This window comes from Hevea brasiliensis, chromosome 16 (genome assembly GCF_030052815.1).
Source record: "Hevea brasiliensis isolate MT/VB/25A 57/8 chromosome 16, ASM3005281v1, whole genome shotgun sequence".
NCBI lineage: Eukaryota > Viridiplantae > Streptophyta > Magnoliopsida > Malpighiales > Euphorbiaceae > Hevea > Hevea brasiliensis.
The window spans coordinates 8,193,322-8,220,562 of NC_079508.1; the positions used below are offsets into that span (position 1 = coordinate 8,193,322).

Genomic DNA, 27,241 nt, shown 5'->3' on the forward strand with positions numbered 1-27,241 from the left:
ATCTGTATACGTTTGGAATAGATCTGAGTTTTTCTTCTCAGATTTATGTCCTTTAAGAACAGATATGAGATTCTTTCTTCAATATTAGAGTTTGTTTCTCCTTTTATTGGGGTTTTATTTTTCTTCCCTTAGTGGAATTTTGTATATTTTTTTCAATATTTAAATGAATTATTTGGCAATTCAAAATATAAAATAGATCATTAATTTCTTTTGTTTGGAGAGTCAAGTATGGGTAATGTTCTTCTACCAATAGAGCCTGATAGTATAGTCTGTTCTTCCATTGACATTTGATGGTTTACTATCTTATTTAGAACATAGAAGTAACAAATTTTTGAAAGAACAATATTGTAAAAGTTTTTTTTTTTTATTGTCCAAAATCAAAAAGTACTAGTTACTACCCGGAATGCTATTCTACTTTATTGAGATCATCTCTGAATAGAATATTTTAATTATCTATGTTTGTATTTTTTTTTCTTATGAGAACATTATGTTGTACTCATTTTATTATTCTTATTAATGAAATGCCAAATTTTCTCTAAAAAAAATTACTTTTAAGAATAATATTAATATTAGTAAATAAAGATAATATTTGAATATATTCTATTTCTTTAATATATTAAAAGGATATACAAAATTTTGATATTTAAAATGATGAAAATAATCATAGAATTGAACCAATTTCAAATGATTCCATATCTTTAATTAATATTTTTGTTATATCACTATATTTTTATTATTTTTATTATAAAATTTTTATTAAAAAGCTTGAGAGATAAAAAGTTTAGCCTATAAAAAAAGTAATAAAAATAAAATATGAAATAATTAATAAAAAAGTTTCGGTCATTATTTTATTATCATATATTAAAATTAAAAGAAAAAAATATAAATTAAAATTATTAGTGGCTACGTGTATTAACGCGGACAATTTCCTAGTTTTATATAGAGTAGAGGAAAAAAAAATTCCAATGGAGGCATTGAATAAAATTCAGTCTCATATATATATATATATATATATATATATATATATATATATATATATATATATATGTATATATATATGTATGTCAAGCAGGAAGAGTCTCTTGCGTGGTATTCTGTTCTATGGTATTGCCACATAGCAGAGTCTGATGCGTGTCATTCTCTTTTATGATATTACCATGTGGTTAATACGTGGCATCATTTGATACATGACATTCTCTTATTATTTGTAAGTTATAAATTATTTAATAGTTACCCTATTAACATTATAATAAGTAATCATTATTATAAGATAACTTACAATATATATATATATATATATATATATTAACTTTTTCTATTATGAAATCTTTATTAAAAAGTTTGAGAGATAAAAATAATTAATAAGAATCTGACACATGACATTTTCTTTTATAGTATTTCTACAAGGCTAATATGTGATATTCTGCTTCTTAGCATTAACACGTGGCATTCTCTATTATATAAAAGTTATAAATTATTAAATAGTTACCTTATTAATACTATAATAAGTAGCCATTATTATAAAGTCACTTATAATATATTAATATATATTAATTATACACACACATATATATTAATTATTTCTATTATGAAATTTTTATTAAAAAATTTGAAAGATAAAAATAAAATTTCAAATAATTAATAGAAAATTTAAAATATTACATAATTTTTATATACTAAAATTAAAAGAAAATATACAAATTATAGCCATGTGTATTAGCACAAGCAATTTCCTAGTGTGTTTGTGTGTGCGCGCGTGTGTGTATGTGTGTGTGTGTGTGCGCATGTGTATGCGTATGCGTGTGGTATGTGTGTGTGTGTAAAATTAAAAGAAAATATACAAATTATAGCCACGTGTATTAGCACAAGCAATTCCCTAGTGTGTGTGTGTGTGGGTGTGCGTGTGTGTGAGCGTGTGTGTGTGTGTGTGTGAAATATTAAAGTTTTTCCCTTGGTACTGTCATATGACATTATAAGGATAGAGAGAGTGTGTGTGTGTGCGTGCGTGTCTGTATGTGTGTCTCTCTCTATGTGTGTGTAAAATATTAAGATTTTTCTCTTTGTGCTGTCACATGACATTATAAGGAGAGTGCGCGCACGTGCGTGTAAAATATTAAGATTTTTCCCTTGGTGCTATTACATGACATTATAAGGAGAGAGCTTATAAATATAACAATTATTATCTTTTATATTAACTATTTAATTCTAATTTTTATTTAATTCTCTTTTTAGTTTCCTTTTAAATATTTTTATTATTATCATTGTTACCATAATTTTCATAATTTATATTATATATAAATGAATAAACGGAGGGAGAACATTACCTTTGCCCAAATTGCCCATCATTTTTAAAATTAATTATAATTATATTTATTATTTAAATTAATTTTAAAGTTTGTATAAATTTAAAATTCTTAATCTTTTTCTTATTTAACTTCAATATAATATAAAATTTTATAAGAAGTAATTAAATAATATAAAAAATTAATAGATAAAAAATAAAATATTATTAATCTATGTATTATTTATAAAAGAATAAAAAAATATATTTATAGTGACAATTAAATATTTTGTCCCCAATAATGCGTATTAAAGGCAATAATACGTAGCTAATTTATATAAATTTATCGCTAATACAATTTAGCAATAATAATATGTATCGCTAATAATTTTAGCAATTAGTACTTCCAAATATTATTATCGCTGACCTCTTAGCAACAAAAAATTAATCACTAAATCGATGCCAATTTTACAATATTCTATATTATCAATGATAACTTTTAATGATAAAATATTTGTCACTAAATACCTCATAATTTTTTTTAATATTATAATAATTAATATAAATTAAAATTTTAATATTATTTTAATAATAATTCTAATTATACTAAATAAATATATTATAATTCTTAATAAAGTAATTCTATAATTATAATCCTATAAGTATTATTAATTCATTAAAAATTATTTAATTTATTTTAATATAATTAATAAATAAATAAATATATATATATATATATATATATATTTAATTAAATAAATATTTAATATTAACTGTATATTAAAAATCAAGAAATTAAATTTTTAATCAAATTCAAGCAGATGAACTACATTATTAGTCATATATTTATAAACTTTTTAAATTATTTATATTGATAAAAATATAGCTTTAATCAAATTGAAAATTTACTTTTATATACAAATAAATTTATTTATTTTTTATTAAGAATAAAAATAAATAATTTTATATTCTCAAATTATTGTTTAATATAATAAATTAAAAATAATTTTTATTGAAAACTTTAATGAAATTATTATAATTGCATTTCAATCTTGATTAATTTAGATAAATAAAATAAAACTAACATTAATTTTACAATTTTAATAAAATCAACTAAAATTTTAAATAAAATTAAAAAAGTACTTTGAATTTTTTTTATTAATTAGTCCTATTTTCTTATTAATTTTATTCTTTACATCAATAAAATATTATAATTTATAAATATATTAATTTTTTTTAAATATACTATTCATAAAAATTATTTAGACTTTATTTGGATAATTAATTATTTAATAAAAATAAATTTAATGTTATATTAAAATATAAAAAAAAATCATAATATCAAATTTAAATAGTTATTCATTTCAAATTTTTCATAATATCAAATTTAAATGGTTCTTCATTTCAAATTTTTATTTATTTATATAGATCTTATACTATTATTTAATGGCTAAATGATTAAAAAAATAAAACATTTATAAAATTTTTCAATTTAGCCAAATTTTTTATTACTTTAGTTTCAATTTTAATAATTAATCAAATTAGACTATTTAATTGATAAAATCAATTCAAATATTTACGTACATTATTAATATTAGCTAATCTTTTTATTTTTATATCAATTTTAGCATTTATTTTTAAATTAATAAATATTTATTTTAATTAATTTATCAATCGCTTTGAAAATTATAATTACATATATTTTGATTTTATTATTTGTTTATATTTTATTTTTAAATATTTAATTATTTTTGCCTTTAATTTTGAATAAAATAATAGAAAATATATGAATTAAAAGTATAAGTAAAAAGAAAAAGAGAAAAAAAAAATAAAAATTTAGATAATAATATTAGTTATATTATTTATTTATTTTTTTTATCAACATCAATATTATTAAAATTAATAAAAATACTAAAATTATTGAAGCTATTAATAAAACTAGAAAGAGTTGCTAAAATTGATAATAAATAAAAAAAAATTGAATTATTTTTATCAATTTGACTATTTAATTATTTTTAATTAAATTTGTTATTAAAATTAAAAATATTTGAAAAGGTTTACGATTAAATTAATATATTTAAAAATTTTTACTAAAATTAACAATTAACATAAATATTTTATTTTTTTTGTCTTTTAACTTTACATAATTTTAGAGTTATATTAAAAAATAAAATTAATATATGATATATAATTATAACAATATATTTTTAAATTACATAATTTAACTTTTCATTAATGTAATTATATAATTACTTAATTATATACTTTTTTTTAAATACTTCAATTTTTTAGTTTTTAATTTACATAACCTAGAATTACATATACTTAAATTAATAAATAATAAAAATTTATTCAATAATTAATATAACTTTTAATTATAATTTTGTATTCTTTGTTAATAAAAAATTAACAAATATAAAAATATGAATAAAAAAATTTACGAAATAATTAATTTATTTTATAATTTTTTAATTTACAATAAATAATAATTAATATATTAAATCTTATTCTTATTATAAACCTTAGTTCAAAAAATACTTATATAAATAAAAATTCTAACTCATAAATAATTTTATTAATAGTAAATGATAATATATAATTTAAAGGTTTAATATTAAAAAATGTTTTTTAAAAATGATCTTATAATTATGGCTAATTTTTTTTAAAATTTTAGTATGATTTTAAAATATTTTTTTTAATCTATAGTTAAAATTGATTTAAATAAGTTAACTTGATGTAGCTTTGATTGTTAAGTTCTCTTCCGGTTATAATTTTAATTGTCAATTTATTTTAATTTTTACTATTAGTAAAAAAATAATTATTTAAAATCAAGTTAAAATTTTCAAAAATTAAAACATTGACTACAATAGGAAGAAGTTGAAAAAAATTTTTAAAAAGTGGGAAGGGGAACATTAGAATTTTCAAAAGTACCTTTTGTACAAAAAATATTTTCATATAAAAATTATTAGTTCTAAAATTTTTATTGTAATAAGGTAAAGTTAAATAATAAAACATATATTTTTTGCCTCTCAATTTCTATTTTAAATGGACAATAATAACTTTATTAAAAAAAAAGAAACTATTTAGAAGATAACTTTTAGTAAATAATAAATTTTAATTTATAAAATCAAAATATTCATATTCCCATGTCACATTTATGATATTTTATTTATAATTTTCAATCACTAAAGTAATGTATATTAAAAATTCTATTTCATGTATTTTATTTATAATATTTCAATTGACTAAAGTAATATAACTTATTAATTTTATTTTTTTATAATTTTATTATTTTATAATTTTATTAATTAATTTTAATTAGAAGTAAAATACAACCATATTAATGAATAACTAAATTTAATTAACTATTGAAAATAACATATAATGATAATATTATATTATATTAAAAATAAAAAAAATATAAAAAAGTTTTAAATCACTTGTTTATATAACAAGTAAATTAATATGCAACGTACATTAAGATAAAAATTAGTAATTAAAAATATTAGATATATTTTAATAATTTTATAAATTTCTTATTTAATGATTGTTAAATTTTTAATTATTTTATTTAATTATAAAAATTTAAGAATTATATATTTTAAAATTAATAAAATAATTTAAAATTATATCATAAAATTAGTTACATAGAGTTAAATACTTTACTATCTCTCTTTTTTTATATATTTAATAAATTTTAATTTATTTTAACATTATTCTATTTTTATTTATCTCATTTTAATACGTATTTAATAAAGACATATTTTCAGTTATATACATACATGTGTGTATTAAATGCTACATATAATGAATTATGAAAAAATAAATAAAATTTTATTTTCATAATTATGGTAAGCAATAAATTTATATTAATATTATTTTTTTATATTTTTTATAGTATAAGTAATAAATAATTAATATTATTATTTTAATCAATATTTATCGTGTTATATTGTTTTATTATTATTATATATATATATATATCCGACTAATTTTATTAAATTCTCTCGTTTTTTATTGATTAATTATATAATTAATTTCTTTCAATTATGATTAAATTATTAATTTTTTAATTATATATATAAATTATAAATTATTTAATTATTACACTTTTTATTATTATTATTATTATTATTATTATTATTATTATTATTATTATTATTATTATTATTATAAACACCTAAAAAACTCAATTTAAATAAAGATAGGAAAACTTATATTAATTTATTAATTATACTTAACAAACATATATATTAATTTGATATATATTTTATTTTCGCTTCTTGATAAATAAGTAATCTAAATTTTTTTAAAATAAATTCAATAAGAGATAAGATTTTAAATTTATCAATGTTAAGTGATTTTTTTTTAATTGAATTTATTGATGATAATTTTTTCTGTATTTTCTAAATAATTATAATATATAATTATCATATAATTTAATTTTTTAAATACAAATCTTATTTAATTTGATATTTTAAATTTAAATAATAAAAAATATTAATTAATAAATATAATTATCATTCATTATGATATTTTCTAGTCTTTAATTTAAAAAAATTAAGATTCATATTTACTTTAAAGTAAAATCAAAATTATTTAATAAAATATTTTTAAATATATTAGAGCCAAATTAGAACAAATATTAAGAAATATTTAAATTTTTGTGAGAAATTAATAATTAATTTTTTTAAATATGTCTAATTACATTACTATCTATTAAATTTTAATTAAAAAAATAAAAATCAATAATAATTTTTTTTTTATTTTCTAAATAATTATAATATATATTTATATAAATATAAATACCACACATTATCATATATTTTAATTTTTAATTTGAAAATGTTGATCAAGATTCATGTTTTTATTGAAAGCTTATCTCCAGCAAGCTCTCTTGCAAACAAAACATAGTTTTAGTGGGTAGGTAGAGACGATGGTTAGCGTCAAATGGTGGTGTGGCTCAAGTCTCAACAGCCACCAAACCAATATATTAACTGTTTGTTGTTTCCCTACGCCAACTCAACTCACCTGCGTCTCCCTCCTTCCCTCCCTTTGACCATCTTCAATGTCTTCGTCTATCGAACAAATCCATAATGTCATCACCTGCAAAGGTAGTTTTTTTTTGGATTTCTGATTCTTTGTTTCTTCGTGATTTCATCACATTATATCCCAAATTTCCTTTTTCAAAAAGCTGCGGTGGCATGGGGACCTGGGGAGCCGTTGGTGCTGGAGGAAGTACAACTGAGTCCACCACAATCGCACGAGATTAGGATCAAAGTCGTCTCCACCTCTCTCTGTCGCAGCGACCTCACCGCTTGGGAATCTCAGGTTTCCCCTTTACTCTTCTCCATTTTTCTTTTTATTAGAAACTGCTTGTTTTGTAAGTTCCCGTATAAAATTGCTTTTCAGAGCTGCAGGAGCTGCAGAAGCTGCATTTAGAAAACCACCCTTTTAGAGAGAAAGTGATTTGAAACTTCTTAATGGGTTGTAAAGTTTTATCACTAGAACATGTTAAATTTAATTTAATAACCATTTTTATAGCTAAATTAAATAGTAGTGCCGAACGCCACCTAAATTCCAGTGACTAGTGTGTTTGGATGGAGTGGGGTAAGGTTTTATAAGGTAAGGTAAGAAAATGGAAGGTAAGATGGCAAAACTTCCTCGACCCACTAATTTGGTAGGTAGAAAAAATGAGGATTTTGGAGATTTTGAAACTTTAAAAAACTTTACCTCCTTTAGAGAACCATCCTCCCAAACAAGTATGGTATTTAAGTACCCATTTACCTCCAAAAACTTCCTCCCAAGCAAACTGGTATTTTTCTGGCAAATCCTATCTACCATTTTGAGAAGCTATTGCTATTATAGAGTTAATAAAGTGAATTCTAATTTGTTGTATTTTTGCTGCTCTCGAGTGGATAGACCAATGGTCATGGAATATGTCATACATTATGTGCATATATCACATGTCTTTTGTGGTAAGCAAATGCTTTCTGGTTTCTAGACTAGTCTGAAACACTATGACATTTGAGACTTGCAAGATAACAGAAATCCCGGTGATGTATGCTGTTTGAAGAGGTTTCTGTGGATTTATTTAATCTTTATGCAATAATTCTGTTACTATGTAGTACATACTGATATATGAGAATGACTGGGTGGTTAGCATTCAGATTGATATTTCTTGAAATCTCAAGCTCATTGAGCGATTGAATCCTGTAATATGTCACTCGACATTGTCAAATTGTGAGCATTCTACTTAGAATGATTACTACCTTCAATAGGATGTAATTCTTGAAACTTAGATGGTTTCCTGTTGCTGTTCCATTCAAGCGAGCATATGGCCTGTTATAGAAATAGAAGAGGGCAGTAGTTTGTGATAGGCTTAGTAGTTTGTAATAGCTTAGTTGAGTCAAAATATTGAGAAATAAAATGATGAAACAGTCCATAGCTTATACTCCCTGCAAGTTTTGAAAAATTATTTTGTTATTTCTTCAATAAGATGACCATATTTTTTCTTTAACAGGACAAGAAAACTTGTTTCATAGAAGAGTTAAGATAATGTCATGTCTTTTGAAAGAAAGAAAGAAAGAAAAGAGAGCTTACTGAATTGTATTGTGATCAGCCATGGTTCATCACTTATCCAAAAAAAAAAATCAACTATGGTTCATCAATTTAATGTGAAGAAGTTCATAAGATGCTCATATTATTGACTTGACATGTAGAAAGGATTGAATAACAGGAATGTGAGGGAGAAGTTCACACTAAAGTATTCTAAGCATAATGGGAAAAGTACGAAAATAAAAAGAAGGGTGTGAAATAGAATTTCAAGCCAGGGTTATAGGCCATAGGTAAAAATTTGTTCAAAACAATGTGATGTAAGGACATTATTGGAAAAGTGATTAAATTAATAGAATTAGTTTATATAGGTTTTTCCCTAGATGAGAAGTTTCAAAATTTGAATTTGCTAACACTAAACTAGTGGAAATTAATTGGAGGACTCCACACACACGATAAAAAGAAAAGAGACCAAAAATAGCCCTCCAATTCTGCTAGCATGCAGAAAAAAGAAATGGATTCATAGGGAGAAACATACTGCACTTGACGAGCCTCCCCATACTTCACCTAGTAGTCTCCATTCTCCATGTTAGCTGATAAAACTAAAGAATTTGCTATCCTTTTGCTTCATGAGGAGGGGTACCCATTACTGTCCTTACTCCAATTTATGTGTCTTAGTAAAGTAGTGTGGCCCCGTAAAAATTATATGAGGTATGGAGCTAACAAAAAATGATTATGCTGTCCTCAGAAACTTAAAAGGCTAATAATCTCCCACTTTGGCAGCATATGTTATTTAGAGTAATTTTCGAATGGTTTTCCTATTTTGTTGTGCATGCGTGATTACAAAATCGAGAATCAATAGGCAATCAGTTGCAAAAAAATACAAATTCCATTGAAATTACAAATACCCAATATGTAAATGAATTTTTTATTAGGGTTAATGACCAGAAAAATACTAACATGTAGTCCAATTTGCAATTATAAAACCAATATTTGTTTGTTTTTGTAAAAAGCCTGGGAGAAGATTTCTCTCGATAAATCATGTATTGAGATGTGTTTTGTGATAACACAGTTAGCCCAATTAGATTTTTTCATTTGCAATTCTTTTTTTTTTTTTTTTTTTTTTTTTTACCCTTTTATGCTAGTAGATAACATGCATTCTTCTTCCACCTTTATTTGTAGTTCGAGTAAACCCAACTCTTGTTTTAGAGTGATAGCAAATTATGCAGTTGAATATATGCTGCTCTGCTGGAACTGTGTCCCTGCATTTTTCATCTTCTATTCTACAAAACAAAAACTAGTATCCAGCCCAAATCCTATTAATTAAACCTAAAATAAATATTGCACATGCTCACATTATATTTTAAATTGATTTCTGTTTAGTTGTTTAGTCATAATTGAGGCTCTCTCTCTCTCTCTCTCTCTCTCTCTCTCTCTCTATTATATTCCCTATTCTCTTCTCTTGTGGTTGTCCAATCAGCATAGTGAATATCTTATATAACATATTTCTATTTGCAGGCTATTTTCCCTCGGATATTTGGCCATGAAGCATCAGGGTGTGTTCTAACTTTTCCTTTGTAATATAGTTAAAATAATTCTCTAAATGCCTTTGCACAATTAGAAAATTCTATGCAAACCAGAAGTTTTCCGTACTATCAGATTTAAAAAATTCGCTTGAAACTCAGTGTGTACTGTGTATAATTCCAAGGAGTTGTCTGTCTTTAGAACTTGAAATTGACTAAGGGCTGGAACTAGAATTAAATAAATATGGGCCAATATGGCAGACCCAACCAAAAAAAAAAATCAGTATTTATCTCCACAAGTCAGGGGAACTTACATAGTCTTAAAATTTTTAAGAAATATTAATATCTATTAGATACATACAAGTGTTGAAAGATATGTATGAAGGAGCAACTACTATTGTGTGCACAGTGGGAGGGGACACGAGATTTTCCGATCTCAATTGGATTACACCAAGGATCAGCTATAAGCTCTTACCTTTTTACATTAGTTTTAGATGAATTGACGAAACATATACAATAGAGTATTCTTTGGTGCATGATGTTTGCGGATGATATTGTTTTGACAGAGGAGACGCGAGAAGGAGTCAATAGAAAATTAGAGCTTTGGAGAAGTACTCTAGAGTCAAAGAGCTTTAAATTAAGTAGAACGAAGACAGAATACATGCATTGCAAGTTCAGTGAAGGCCAAACTGGTTATAGGGAAGGAGTTAGTTTGCATGGAGTGGTATTGTCCCAAAGTAATCACTTTAAATATCTTGGCTTAGTCCTTCAAGTAGATGGGGGATGTGAGGAGGATGTTAGTCATAGGATTAAAGTCGGATGGTTGAAGTGGAGACGTGTCACGGGAGTTTTATGTGATCGCAAGATTCACAATAAGTTAAAAGAAAAATTTTACCGTATAGTCATATGACTGGCCATGTTATATGGTAGTGAGTGTTGGGCACTGAAGGAGTCGTATGCCTCTATGATAAGAGTTGCAGAGATGAGAATGTTAAGGTGGATAAGTGGCCATACTAGACTAGATTAAGTCCGTAATGAGAGTATTAGAGAAAAGGTAGGAGTAATGCCAATTGAGGATAAGTTGAGAGAAGGGAGATTGAGGTGGTTTGGTCATGTGAAGCGTAGACATACGGAGGCTCCAGTTAGACAAGTAGAGCACATTAGGTTAGAGGATAGAAAGAAAAAAAAAAGGGGTAGACCTAAATTGACTTGGAGGAGAGTAGTATAGTATGACCTAGAAGCATTATACATTTTTGAGGATTTAACCCAAAATTGTTTAGAGTGGAGAAAGTGAATCCGTATAGCCGACTCCAAATTTTTGGGATAAAGGATTAGTTGAGTTGAGTTGAGTTGAGTTGAATTGAGTTGAATATTATTCAAATTTCTAATGTTTTGTTTAATTGGTTTCTGGTCATCAATTTATGGTTTGTGTTTGGGTTTTCACAGTAAAAAGGATTTAGGTAGTCCTAGTGCTTAACATGTGACCTTTGGCTTAAAATGGAGAAACCTTGTCATCAAGACTCACCCTCATATTTATCAAATTGTGCTTTGTGGTTTTGTTATACAATTCTAACCGTAGACAATGCCATTGGGACCATAATTTACTTGTCAAATAGCAGCAAAAGAACCTTATCATTATTTTGCTCTTCACAGTGCAAAATCATTATATATTTTAATTTGACGCTCAAACATACCCTTTGAAAATTAATTAGCCATATAATTTCTACAATTTTTTTTTTCTCTTGAATAACCTTAAAAATGAATTCCATCTCTAAATTTCTACTTTCGCTTTGTCAAAATGTAGGGTTGAGAGTAAAATAACAAGGGAGAGCTAGAGATGATAACTAAATGCTTGGGTAATAATATTTATGATTAATGGGCACCTACCATAGCATATAGTAATTTATATATAATGAGGATAACCATGTGATATGTAATGAGGATACTTGGAGTAGTTTTTTATTATCAAGTTTGCAGGATTGTCGAGAGCATTGGAAAGGGAGTGACCGAATTTGAAGAGGGGGATCATGTGCTCACAGTATTCACGGGAGAATGCAGGACTTGCAGGCAGTGTACCTCAGTTAAAAGCAACATGTGCCAAGTATTGGGTCTGGAAAGGAGAGGTGTAATGCATAGTGATCAGAGAACCCGGTTCTCAATTAAAGGGAAGCCCATATATCATTATTGTGCAGTTTCAAGTTTCAGTGAATATACAGTGGTGCACACTGGGTGTGCTGTCAAAGTCAGCTCAGCTGCACCTTTGGAGAAAATATGCCTTCTGAGCTGTGGGGTAGCTGCAGGTATGATATTCAGAGTTCTTATAATTTAAAGTCAGTGAGCTTAATCTTATGTACAATCCTTAAACATATATAACTTTGTGTGTGAGTATGTATAGATTTATGCAAGTCGATCTCTAAGCGATAATTGAGAGATTTTTGCTGAAATTTTTGTGAAATGTTATGGAGGCTAAATAGGTGCATGCCTTGACAAAAAGGCACATGCCTATAGAATGTCGCCTGCCTTTTAACAATTGAGGCACTTAGGGTTGTGCCCCTTGCGCTTATAACAACTGTGAGATCACCACTAGACTAGTCACCTTGTAAGCAGTGCATCACTTCGAAAGGTATCCTTGATGATTTACTATAGTTGTCCAAGTATAATTTCAAGGACTTAAGATTAGTAAAGAAAGAAGGTTGTTTTTCTAGTAAACCAAAGTGAGGACCTAAGCACATGAGACAACAAAATCCATGTGAAGGAATAGAGAAACTTCAAGAGATACAAAGGAAACTAAAGATACTTGTGAACCTTTCATTTTTGTAAAAGGCTTATAATTTACAACAAAAAATCATAAATATACTTTATGCTATTTGTGAAGATGTCTCTAACTTAATGATATCAGAATGCACTTTGACAAATTTCACATTTTGGAATCCTTAGAAAATATTGGCATTTTTCTTTATGACTGTTGGGACATCCAGTGGATGATAAGATCTGTAAATGATGAGTATCCATAAGATTAAGAGAAGAAAGTTTGAGCTCACTGAAAACCATAGGCTCTATTCATAATATCTTAAGGAAATGAGGTTCAGAGCAAAAATCTCAATCCTATCAAAGTAATATCCATCCTCCAATGAAAGGCTAAGTAGTGGCAACCTTTTGAAGAATTTAGGCTTCTAAATTCCCAAGTTCTTAGACGTAAATTCTTCAAATTGGGACAATTAGCAAAAGGATCAAGGAAATTTGTTAGAAAATGAAATAATGAATATCAAGCTTTAACACAAAGGAGAGCTCAAAAACACAACTTAAGAACAGAAAATAAAACACAAAATTCTAAAGAATATGCAGGAACAAAAATAAGGAACCATGTTGAACCATAAGAGAGAGAGAGTTGGAAATGATTATCAACAAAGATAAAAGCTTCAAATATTAACATAACAGAAAAAGATTGAAGATAAAGAGTAAAACTCATATTTCATTGCTTAAAAACAGAACATTTACAAAAGTTTAAACATAGATTTTTTTTTTTTTTTCTCTTCTTCTTCTTCTTCTTCTTTATTTTTTCTCATGACATTTTACTCTGATCACACAACACGCACACTTACAAAGCTCCAGCACTCTTCCTTTTTATAAGCAAAGGAATGCCTTCTCCAAGTCAACAAATGCCATGCTTGCACCATGCCTAGGTATGGCTTCTATCATTTCTCGCGCACATATTTTTTCACCTAATTTTCACAAAAAAAACTCATCAACTCTAACACCCATCCTTGATGAGTTTTTGTTGGTATAGAAAGAGATGATTCTCCTTAATTTCAATTAATCTGTACATGGGTATATATATACAATTGATTCCTGTAATTGTGTTCTACTAATTAGAAAGAAATCTTAAATAGGAATACAGAATATAGAATATACAGAGAAATAATATAGTGATTGACTTTCCATAACACTCCCCCTCAAGTTGGAGCATAAATGTTAATTATGCCCAACTTGTTACAAATGTAGTCAATCTTAGCTCCATTCAGAGCTTTTGTGAAAATATCTCCTAACTGCTCTCCAGTTTTGATGTGTCCTGTTGAGATGATCTGTTGTTGAATTTTTTCATGAACAAAGTGACAATCAATCTCAATATGTTTGGTCCGCTCATGAAATACCGGATTAGAAGCAATATAGAGAGCAGCTTGATTATCACACCACAATTTCGTAGGCAGGAAGGTCTTAAAACCTGTCTCATCTAGTAATTGAAGTATCCATATTACCTCATATACTGATTGTGCCATGGCTCTGTATTCGGATTCAACACTAGATCGAGAAACCACATTCTGCTTCTTGCTTCTCCAAGACGCTAAATTTCCTCCAACAAAAACGCAATATCCAGTAGTTGATCTCCTGTTAACCTTAGATCCAGCCCAGTCGGCATCTGAAAAACATTCAATATTCAAATGCCCATGATTACCATATAACAAACCTCTTCTTGGAGTGCCCTTCAGATAACACAAGATTTGTCCCAAGGCTTCCCAATGAGCAACAGTTGGGGAAGACATAAATTGACTTACCACACAATGGCATAAGCAATGTCAAGACGAGTGACTGTAAGGTAGTTCAATTTTCCTATCAATCTCCTGTATCTCTCTGGATCTTCAAACAACTCACTATCCCCTGCTAACAGTTGCAAATTTGGAGTCATTGGTGCACTACAAGGCTTAGCACTTAATTTTCCTGTCTCTGTCAATAAATCGAGGACATATTTTCTTTGAGATAAGAAAATACCCTTCTTACTTCTCATAACTTCAATACCCAAGAAATACTTTAACAATCTCAAGTCTTTGGTCTGAAACTGGGTTTGGAGGAAGGTTTTAAGAGATGAAATACCTGTAGAGTCACTCCCAGTGATGACAATGTTATCCACATAGACTACCATGAGAATTAGACCAGCTTTAGATTGCCTATAAAATACTGAGTGATCACATTTACTCTTTTGCATACCAAATTCCTATACTGCTTCACTGAATCTCCCAAACCAGGCCCTAGGACTTTGTTTCAAGCCGTAAAGAGACTTCTGAAACCTACAAACTTTACCCAACTCCCCCTGAGCAACAAACCCAGGTGGTTGCTCCATATACACCTCCTCTTGAAGATCACCATGAAGGAAAGCATTCTTGATATCCAATTGGTGCAGGGGCCAATCATATGTAGCTGCTAAAGAGATAAACAAGCGAATAGAAGTAAGTTTAGTTACCGGAGAAAAAGTGTCAGAGTAATCAATCCCATATGTCTGAGCATATCCTTTTGCTATAAGGCGTGCTTTTAACCTAGCCATAGAACCATCAGGATTTACCTTTACTGTAAATACCTTTACTGTAAATACCCATTTGCAACCAATAGCTTTCTTACCAGTGGGTAAAGGCAACAGTTCCCATGTACCATTAGTATCTAAAGCCTTCATTTCCTCTTTCATAGCAGCACACCAGCCAGGATGAGACAGTGCCTCACCACAGTATTAGGGATAGGAACAGAGTCTAAAGAAGTAACAAAATACCGAGAACAAGAAGACAATTGATTATAAGAAGCAAAAGAAGAGATAGGGTAAGTACATGAACGTTTACTTTTACGAAGAGCAATGGGTAAGTCTAGATCAGAATCATAATCAGTATGAGGTACAGGATCTCCCAACGAAGTAGCTGGTGGAGGATCTGAGTCAGGAATCTTCAATCTCCTGGAATAAACATGAACAACGGGAGGTCGAGTAGGCTGTGAGAGAGGACTAGACATTGGTTGGACAGTATATATTAAGAGATCATCCTCCTCCCCCTGACTCTCATACACAGATGATTGAGGAAAAAATGAAGTGGACTCAAAAAATGTGACATTTGCAGAAACAAGATAACGATTAAGAGTAGGAGAGAAACAACAGTACCCTTTTTGCAGCCTGGAGTACTCAAGGAAAACACATTTGAGAGACTTTGGATTCAATTTAGTAATCTGTGGACGAACATCACGTACAAAATAGTTACAACAAAAAATACGAAGTTCAACAGGGAACAAAGATTTTGTAGAAAACAAAGCAGTATAAGGAATATCCTCATTAAGGACAGAAGACGGCATACGATTGATAAAAAAAATACCGTAGAAACTGCATCCGCTCAAAAGTGTTTAGGAACTTTCATTTGAAAAAGAAGAGCACGAGTTACCTCAAGAAGATGTCGATTTTTTCTTTCTATCACGCCATTTTGGGATGGGGTATCCACACAGGAAGACTGATGAAGAATGCCATTTTGTGTCATATAAGACTGAAATTGTGCTGAAAAGTATTCTTTGGCATTGTCACTTCTTAATATGCGCACAGAAATATTAAATTGAGTTTTGATTTCATTACAAAAGGCACAAAAGATAGAAAATAACTCAGAATGATTCTTCATTAAATATAACCAGGTAACACGGGAGTAATCATCAACAAAAGTAACAAAATAACGAAATCTAGTTTTAGAAATAACAGAACAGGGATCCCAAACATCAGAATGAACTAACTCAAAAGGGGATGAAGCCCGTTTATTGACTCTAGACACAGAAGGCAAACGATGATGTTTTGCAAATTGACACGACTCACATTCTAGTTCTGATAAAGACTGAAATTGAGGACACAGCTTCTTCATGGTAGACAAAGAAGGATGGCCCAATCTACAATGAGCTTCAAGAGGTGTTAAGGTACTGGAGCAAACAAGCGACCGCGGTATATGATTTTCCAGAATGTAGAGACCACCTGACTCACGTCCTCTACCAATAATCTGCTTCGTCGTACGATCTTGAAACAAACGCTGGTCAGGAAAAAAGGAAACAGAATAATTTAAGGTACGAGTAAGTTTACTAACAGAAAGTAGATTAAAAGAGAATTTTGGTAGACACAAAACAGATGACAAAGAAATTGACGAAGTTGGGTTCGCAGTTCCAGAACCCATGACACAAAAAGTAGAACCATCAGCTAAAGTAACAGTAGAGGACAGAAGACGGCATATGATTGATAAAAAAACATGCCGTAGAAACTGTATCCGCCCAAAAGTGTTTAGGAATTTTCATCTGAAAAAGAAGAGCACGAGTTACCTCAAGAAGATGTCAATTTTTTCTTTCCGCTATGCTATTTTGGGATGGGGTATCCACACAGGAAGACTGATGAAGAATGCCATTTTGTGTTATATAAGACTGAAATTGTGCTGAAAAGTATTCTTTGGCATTGTCACTTCTTAATATGCGCACAGAAATATTAAATTGAGTTTTAATTTTATTATAAAAGGCACAAAAGATAGAAAATAACTCAGAACGATTCTTCATTAAATATAACCAGGTAACACGAGAGTAATCATCAACAAAAGTAACAAAAGAACGAAATTCAGTTTTAGAAATAACAGAACAAGGACTCCAAACATCAGAATGAACTAACTTAAAAGGGGATGAAGCCTGTTTATTGACTCTAGACACAGAAGGCAAACGATGATGTTTTGCAAACTGACACGACTCACATTCTGGTACTGATAAAGACTGAAACTGAGGACACAACTTCTTCATGGTAGACAAAGAAGGATGGGCCAATCTACAATGAGCTTCAAGAGGTGTTAAGGTACTGGAGCAAACAAGCGACCGCGGTACATGATTTTCCAGAATGTAGAGATCACCTGACTCACGTCCTCTACCAATAATCTGCATCGTCGTACGATCTTGAAACAAACACTGGTCAGGAAAAAAGGAAAAAGAACAATTTAAGGTACGAGTAAGTTTATTAACAGAAAGTAGATTAAAAGAGAATTTTGGTAGACACAAAACAGATGACAAAGAAATTGATGAAGTCGGGTTCGCAGTTCCAGAACCCATGACACAAGAAGTAGAACCATCAGCTAAAGTAACAGTAGAAGAAGTGAGATTAGACTGAAAAGCAGATAGAAGACTAGAATTACTTGTCATGTGATGTGTCGCACCATAATCAATAACCCATTTGGATAAGGAAGACACAAGGCATGTAGTGGATTTACCTGACTCAACGATCGCAGTGACAGGGGAATTGGTAGGCTTTAGAGATGCTTGATATTGGAAAAACTATGCAAAATCCTCTGCAGGTACCAAAATAGTTTTCTCAGAGGAAGATACTGTAGAATCCTTTGCTGCCATATTTGCCATCTGTGATCGCTGATTTTTCCTCTGAAGTTGCGGACAATTATATTTTGTATGGCCAGGCTCATGGCAATAATAACAAATGACTCCTCTTGAGTCTTGATTAGAACTAGTCTCTCCATTACTCTGATTACTTCTATGGCCTGTAATTCCTCCTCTACTTCCTCTTCTATTACCCTATTGTCCATTTGGATTACGGCTAATAAGAGCACTACTGGCAGGCTGTGAAGATTGGGTACTCTCTGTACGAAGGACCCGTATGAGCGTTTCATGCAAAGAGGAAATCTCAGAACTGGAGAGAATCTGAGATTTAGCAGTCTCATACTCTGAAGGAAGGCCTGCAAGAAAACTTATAACAGCCAGTTGTTCCCGTTGGGCCTGCTGAACTTTCACATCAGGACTAAAAGGCAACAATACATTAAGTTCCTCATATACCCGTTTAAAATCCATAAAATAAGCCGTGAGAGAGTTATTCTCTTTCTCAGCATGGTAGAATGCCTTACAAACATCATAAATAGGGGAGATATTCCCTTTACCAGAATACAGAAAATCTAAGTAATCCATCAATTCCTTAACAAATTCACAGTGATTAATTAAACTAATTACCTCACTGTGAATCGAGTTCCGAAACTGCAAAAACAACCGAGCATCCTCCCTTAGCCAAGTTTGTCGTGTATCATCCGTAGGTAGATCTTTAGTGAGGTGATCATCCTTATCAATGCTACTCAAATAGACCCTAACAGTCTTACTTCACTCCAAGTAATTCGAACCATTAAGTTTGTGTTCCGTGATCTTAGTGATCACCGGAATCACATCAGAAATAACATTCTTATTGTCTGCCATTTGTTGAAACAAAGAAAACCAACCGAAACGCTAATCCAAAGTGCTTACAGCAGCAAAATAACCCAAAATCACAAATCAAGCAAATACCGAAATAGGATCTGAGAGCCAAACCTCAGAAGTCCTTTAATGGTGTACTGGATCAGGCAATAGCACACAGTGGTGGAATGAGGGGGTTGAGGCGACGCTGGCGATGTTGATCGGAGTCGAAACGGCTGGTCGGCGGCCAATGTCTCTCCTGAGCTGGGTGGTGAGAACAAATAGTCACCCTAGATAGATGACCTGCTCTGATACCATATAGAAAGAGATGATTTTCCTTAATTTCAATTAATCTGTACATGGTTATATAAATACAATTGATTCCTATAATTGTGTTCTACTAATTAAGAAGAAATTCTAGATAAGAAATTCTGAATAGGAATACAAAATACAGAATATACAGAGAAATAATATAGTGATTGACTTTCCATAACAGTTGGCTTTAGACATCAGTTTGGTTTATACATTCTCCAAGTAGCTTCAAACAAAGATGAATAAAAAAATCTCTTCATTGATAGCAAGACTCCATAAAATGATGGCTTATAGTCTTTCAGCAATAATTTCACAAAATTTGGCAGTTTATAGACATGCATGATCCCTTCAAACAGGTTTTTAGCAATTTATGGACATGTATAGGTCCCTTCCTACAAGATTTAATTTCTGCAGATTAGAGATTTGTAGGTCTCTTTAATAAAGTGATTATACAATTTGTGGTCGTGTTGGTTCCTTCAAGCAAATTCTCAAGAAACAACAATCATTCAAAGTTTCTCATCTTTGAAGATGGATGAAAATGGAGAAAACACACTTGATAAAAATCATGCTACATTTGAACAGAAAAAACCAAATATGATTTGAAATAGTCCCTCAAAGATTATTTTAGCTTTGATACCATGTTAGAAAATGAATACTCAAGTTTTAACACAGAGGAGAGCTCAAAAACACAACTTTTGAACATAAATAAAACATAAGTTCTGCAAAATATGCAGCAACAAAAACAAGGAACCATGTTGAAAAACCAGAAGAGAGAGGGAGTTGAAAATGATTCTCAACAAAGACAAAATGTTCACATTAGCATAACATAAAAAGATTGGAGATAAAGAGTAAAACTCATATTTCATTACATAAAACAGAACATTTACAAAAGATTTAACGGAGATTTTCTTCTTCATTTTTTCTTCAATAGCTCACTCCCTCACTCTCTGCTCACTCTGATTACACAGCACACACAGAGTTACAAAACTCTAGCACTCTTCCTTTTAATAGACAAAGGAATGCCATCTCCAAGTTAACAAATGCCATATTTGCACCATGTCCAGGTATGGCTTATATCATCTCTTGCACACATATTTTTCCACCTAATTTTCACCAAAAACTCATCAACTCCAACAAAATTCCAAAAGAACAGTTGTTCAGAAGCAACAAATTCAACATCATAAATGAATCAAATGACTGTGGTAAAGTACCAAACTATTTTAAATGAAGCGTTTTGTTTGATTTACTATTGAGAAGCGCATGTGGGAAACTTAGATTTACCTCCATGGGAAGATGCTGATTCGGCTGCAAACTATGCAAACAAATACAATGCCAGGAATTGTTTGTTAGCAAGGGGAAGATAATTATCTTGGAACTATTAAAAATTGCATCTTCATAACTGTTTTACTTTGTAAGCAAGAGTGGAGATAATAAAATGCTTCTCACTTGACAATTTATGACTGAGAATGTAGTGCTTTTTCAGATTAATAACAACTGAGGTTCAATTTTAGGTTTGGGTGCAGCTTGGAATGTTGCTGATATAGCTGAAGGATCTACCGTAGTCATTTTTGGTCTTGGAACTGTAGGCCTTTCTGTAAGTATAGCATATAGAATCAGTTTTACAAAATTTTACCTGCATTATTATAATTTTTGACCTGTTTGATATTTTGAGATTAGGTTGCACAAGGTGCTAAACTCAGAGGGGCATCTCAAATAATTGGTGTTGACACTAACCCTGAAAGGCATGAGAAAGGTTTGATTGGCATTCACTTTAATCAAATTTTTAAATTGTGTTAGTAAGGTAAAGTAATGTCTATGGATCCTAATGGCAGTTCTGTTGTGGGTGCAGCAAAGGTTTTTGGAATAACACATTTTATTAACCCAAATGACTTTGAGGAACCTATTCAACAGGTATCTTTAAACAAAACACTCGCAATTAGTACATTGTAGAGCTATTACATTATAGACATACTTTTAGACTGATATAAGGACATTTAAAAGACAGCATAATTAGAGCATTGTGGACATTGGGAGGGGAAAGCAAATACTAGTGCAGCTATTGATCAACATGTTGCCTCTGACATACGCGGAAAGTGTGAACATCAAAAGCAACCTTCATGTCATGTAGAATTCTAAGTTCTCTCACAGCTAAAATAAATCAACACAATGAAAAGCATATTATAAAATAGGAAATTGCTAAATTACACTGAAAAACTACATAAATTTACTCATTTAAATTTCCTACTAATAGAATGCTTAAAGGAAGAATAAAAATAGCAAATAGGTTACTCTCTCCAAGAGGGGCCTGGAACAAGATTAGAACTTGGGTCTATGCCTATAGGGAGGTATATACACTGTTTCACTATCATCCCATCATCTAAATTTTAATTTGTTTTCCGTGATCTTGAATTTTTCAGGTTGTTAAGAGTATTACAAATGGAGGGGCAGATTACTCATTTGAATGTATTGGTGACACTGGAATGATTACAACAGCCTTACAATCTTGCTGTGATGTAAATGCTCTCTATTCAATGCTTATATATATATATATATATATATATATATATATATATATATATATATATATATATATATATATATATGAGGAAGTGGTTGTCTGACTTAAATTTTTTTTTTGTCTTTACTTGTGTCTGTTAGGGGTGTGGATTAACGGTAACACTTGGTGTACCAAAACTGAAACCTGAAATATCTGCTCACTATGGACTGTTTCTTAGTGGAAGAACACTGAAAGGGTCTCTGTTTGGAGGATGGAAACCTAAATCACATCTTCCTTCATTAGTAGACATGTATATGAAGAAGGTAAGTGTGGCATCACACGTTTTTGTGGAATGTGCCTGATTAGAGTCTTTCCTGCTAATGTGGTTGATCATTTCTTTCTTTTTCTGAATTGATGATAGTAAGTACTGTATTCTTGGTGCCAGATTGCATGATTGATGAGCTTCAACTAATTACAAGCTACTCATAAATGTGATAGTTTTTGTTATTGATGGCACCAAAAATAGAAAGTGCCTACAATCTAAACATGCCAAGTTTTTTCTGTACAGGAAATCCAAGTTGATGACTTCATCACTCACAATCTGCCGTTCGAAGATATCAATAAAGCATTCAATCTCATGAAAGAAGGGAAGTGTTTACGTTCTGTAATCCACATGCCAAAATAGTTCTTTGGTTCTCTCTCTCTCTCTCTCTTTTTCTCATGAAAAAGGAGGTGGGGGAGCGTCAAGGCTAGGTACCGGTCCTTTATTTGAACTGGGAGCCCTTTGAACTTCAAAATGTATCTATGTTGATGGTTTACAAATTATTTCTTATTTATCATGGAAATCTAGTGCCTGAATTATTATTATTATTATTATTTTTTGAATTCTTGGTTGAAAAAGAAAGAGAAGAGAAATCCCCTTAGAAATGCCTTTGTTCAGGCTATGTTGCTGCAGTAATTGCTTGTTATTGATGTATTTTCCTTTTGAAGTAGTGGATTTGCCATTTCCTGTAGAAGCAATAATACCAAAGGGAAAAAGAAAGGCGATGTTGACTTGACTACCAAATTATTGCGATTGAAAAATTCTTTAAGAGTTCCTTTAATTAGGTGTGCATTAGATCGGAAAGGAGATTTGGTTGCGTTTCAAGTGAAGAATCACAACAAATTAACATAATCTCAAATTCAAATATCCCTTTATTTCAAACCTTCATTTATCAAAATTGATGCAAGGAATTCTAAAACTATAGTTACATAATAGTTGAGAGATTTGGGGATGGCGTAGGTGAATTAGGGTCTCAGTTTGAAGAATAGGAAGGGTTATTTGCGAGAGTATGAAAAATCCCTGTAAGATAATGTGCTAGACTTGGGGGCAGTATTATATTCTTGGAAAAAGTAAGAGGGAAAATACCTAGAGTCCTGAACTGGACTTTGAAGGATTGCTTTTCACTAAAGATTATAGTCCACCATTACAAGGCAGTATTTATTCTATGTGGCCTTCTTCTTTAGGATCTCCTTTCTAGGTTTCCCATGTAATCCCTGTTCAATATGAATTGGAGTTTTCGCTTTTTGTTGATGAACAACAATCCAAAAAGCTGCACCTGCATGCTTCATACCAGCAACCACATTGAATTGTAAGGAGAATTGAAATTCTGAGGCCATAACTGCTCTTGCTGCTGCTTCACTTGTGTTTGAGGTTGTTGGCTCCAAATTTTCAAGCTTCTTGTTGCTGCTCTTTGTATTGCTCCTCAGGCTATCAGGTAATTTCAGTTTCTATTATTATTTTAGCTTGATATATTGCTTAATTGAAAGTGCAAAGAGTATGAGAGTATTCTGCCCAGTTTTGTATATTGTCCATCCATGTTCAGTTTCAAATTTAGTTTTCCAACGTCAGTTCATTGTTTTAATTTTTAAACCTTTATTCTGTCACTGATTTTGATATGCTGCTATAACTTTACTTGAATGCGTATTGTCCATTCACATTCAAATGGTCTGCATATTGTCCATTCACATGATGATGGCTTGCATAAAAGTTATGTTTTTCTGATGCATCTGCGGGGAATTATTTATTTGATTTGAGTAAGATTTGGTTGCCAACTAGAAATCATTGTAATATATATATTTTTTCCCTTCCTTTCTTTTGGCATGCCCTCCATTTTGGTGACTTAATAGACATGTTTGAATCATGAGTATGCAAGCCTTGAGAAGGCACCTTCCTCTTTTGCCTGTTTGCACACTTGGTAGAGTTTGTGCATTAGCATAACCCATTGGATATGGTTGACGAATGCCTCAAGCCATTATATGCTTGAACATGTTTCTGCAAAATGCTGTTGCAGCCTTTGTATGTTTCTGCAGTCAATTTTGGTTTTCTTGACCACTAGATTTTCATTTCACCACAGGGATTTTCTGGCTCAAAGTCAAACCTGAGCTAGAACAATGCTGCTTGTCCCAAATTGAGAGCTGCACTTATCTCTGGGATATGACAAGAATTACTTCGAGTAATCACTTAGTGGATTAGTAAGTGTCTGCTTTGTTGCTTTTTGTCTTGCTGATATTCTTGGTGTTGGCGAAGGAAATCTTAAAACTTATTCTTGCCTAAAACTGGTAGCATGGCTGCTACACTTACAAATGAACAGTACCATTTCAATGCGAAAAAATTTAATTTGCGGTTGAAATATAAAAGCATTAAAAGAATGCAGAATAGAAAGGGTCAGTTCACTCTTTATTGTTTAATATTAAAGCAGAATTTCCCTCAAGATTGAAACGTCAGATTTGCTTGATCGTTACATTATTAGAAGAATAAGCAAGGATCCCAATCTAAGAGGCCACTTTTAATCCTTTCCCAGATATCTTGATTGAAAACATAATTCCTTTTTTCACGAATTCGAATATTATTGTTTAGATCTTTTGTGTAATAGTACAATTGCTTGATCTCTACATCCTCTACGCAATGGTTCCAGCAAGAAACAGGAAGAGACTTGTAACACTCTCTCCTTCACAATAAGTTCCTCCTTCACGATAAGTTGGCTTCCGGTATGAAAACTGAAACATGCGATAAATAATAATAGTAAGCAAAACTCAAAATTCCGAAAGAGTTCATTTTTCAACAAAAGAGAAAACTAAATAATATGCAATGGCTTAACAAAGGAAATCATTTCGCAGGTACCATTTAGTTGTTACAATTCCCTGGTATCAGTTCCTAGCAAAGTCAATTTCAAGCAACTATTTTATTACTTACCCTAAATGAAATTCTCATAAAAATAATATCATAACTTAAAAGAGGATTTTATCACGCGGGTATTTATGTACATATTTTCTAGATGAGGAAAAATGCACAGCATAGCATCCACAAGTTTAGCAATTGGACATTTGCGTCGGCTGGAAATTGAAAGCTTCATTTCTTTAACTTTTTGCAATGGTGGTGGTAGGAGTTGTCTCAGTTGGCTAGGAATAATATAACTCTGCAATGATACATCACAATGAGTGAACAGTCTACATAACAAGAAGAGTTAAAAGATTCAAATAAAAGAAGTTATCAACTAGACATACCTCACCCATTTCATTTTTCAAAGTCACCTTCCTAAAACATTGATCGAACTTGTCAAGTAATTGAATCAATCTAATATACCAGGAAGCTTCCATATTATTGGATTTAAAATTCAAATGAACCTTGGGTAAGATCAAGTCATTTGAAAAAAATGAAAGTACATCACCATGATATGAGAAGACGTGTAGATTAGGCGTATGAATTTCCAATCTAGCCTTATGCGCAATGTATGAAGACTGGAATTGGAAATCCTGATGCTCTCCAACATATGGCATTTGTAATGACTTGAATTTTTAAAAATGTAAATTTTATATTTTTATATAATATTTAAATATTATTTCAGCATTATGTAACTAAATTATAATTTTTATAATACTTTCATTTATATATATTTTTAATGTTGTTTCTAAACATATTTTGTAAAATTATTTAATAATTCAATTTTTATTTAAATGATTAGTTCTAAATATTAATATTAAATTAATTGACAAAATATATTATTGCATTAATGTTAACTTTAGTTTTAAATATTTGATTTAGTTGTTAGAAATTTGATTATTATCATTATTATTAATACTAATAATTTTATTTTTCCCTATTATTTTAATTTATTAAGAGTTTATTATAAATAATAGAAATATTTTAATTGTGTTTTGATTAGAACTTAATAAGGATGTTTAATAAGTATTATGTGTTTAAACGTTAAAAAAATTGTTTTTAAATTATAATTTAATATATATATATGGAATAAAAAAAGGAAAGAAAGAAAAAAAAAAGAGAAAGTTAAAGTGACAGTGGCGTGTAGCAGTGGACTACACCCACTGTCAGCACAAAAAAAAAAAAAGAAGAGAAAATCGAGAGGGAGCCCCAAACCCCCTCTCCCCCACCTTGCCTCTCTCCTCTCTCTCTCTCTCTCTCTCTCTCTCTCTCTCGCTTCCTCCTTCTCTCACTTTACCGGTAGCCCATGGCTGGCAGCCACCTCTAATTGCTAGCAACTACCCCAAGCGACTCTCAAAGGCCGAAAAATGGCAGCTGGCGGCTAGAAATCTGGCCACCCACGTGAAGAGAGAAAAATGGGTCCCAAACTTTGAATGCTTATATCCGGCAATCCCGACATCCAATTGGAGTGATTCCAGTGGTCTGGTAGAGAGCTCTTTGAGATGAGATTAGCCTCATCGGATTTGGTAGCCATTTCCAACGTCGCCGAGGAGAGAGAAAATCAATATTTTTTAATTTTTCGACAAAATTTCTGGCGATCCAACCGTTGGATTGGCAATTTGAGACCACCTATGGACTAAGGAGGAGGAGAGGAGCATTTTAGCTTGAACAATGGAGGCCGACCACAGTGGGTGGTGGTTCCGGTGGTGGCTCCAATGAGCTTTGGTGATGATTCAACTTTCAGAGGCTTTCTCATAAATTTTTAGAATATTTGAGACACAGATAAGCTTTGGATAAGATTATTATTTTTTTTTAAATTCTCAGTCTGTGGTGCTTAAATGCAGTGTTTCTTGGACAGAAAAAATTAGAGAAAAATTCTAAGAAAAATATATGAT

General features: G+C 30.3%; 1 protein-coding gene across 4 annotated transcripts; it reads left to right on the forward strand.

Annotated features, from left to right (window-relative positions):
- Positions 1-7,171: 7,171 nt before the first annotated feature.
- On the forward strand, positions 7,172-23,102 carry LOC131174434 (alcohol dehydrogenase-like 6). Of its 4 annotated transcripts, none has more exons than XM_058137723.1 (10): positions 7,172-7,395; positions 7,476-7,612; positions 10,355-10,392; positions 12,337-12,659; positions 21,171-21,241; positions 21,325-21,400; positions 21,497-21,558; positions 22,065-22,160; positions 22,306-22,467; positions 22,713-23,102. In XM_058137723.1, the coding sequence occupies exons 1-10, from the start codon at positions 7,350-7,352 to the stop codon at positions 22,827-22,829; spliced, it is 1,128 nt and encodes a 375-aa protein (XP_057993706.1). In that variant the 5' UTR covers positions 7,172-7,349; the 3' UTR covers positions 22,830-23,102. The 4 variants fall into 4 exon arrangements, with proteins under 4 accessions (XP_057993706.1, XP_057993707.1, XP_057993705.1 ...); XM_058137724.1 differs by lacking the exon at positions 22,713-23,102 and adding an exon at positions 22,566-22,704 and having other exon boundaries at positions 21,159-21,241; XM_058137722.1 differs by having other exon boundaries at positions 7,175-7,395; positions 21,159-21,241.
- The last annotated feature ends 4,139 nt before the right edge of the window (positions 23,103-27,241 follow it).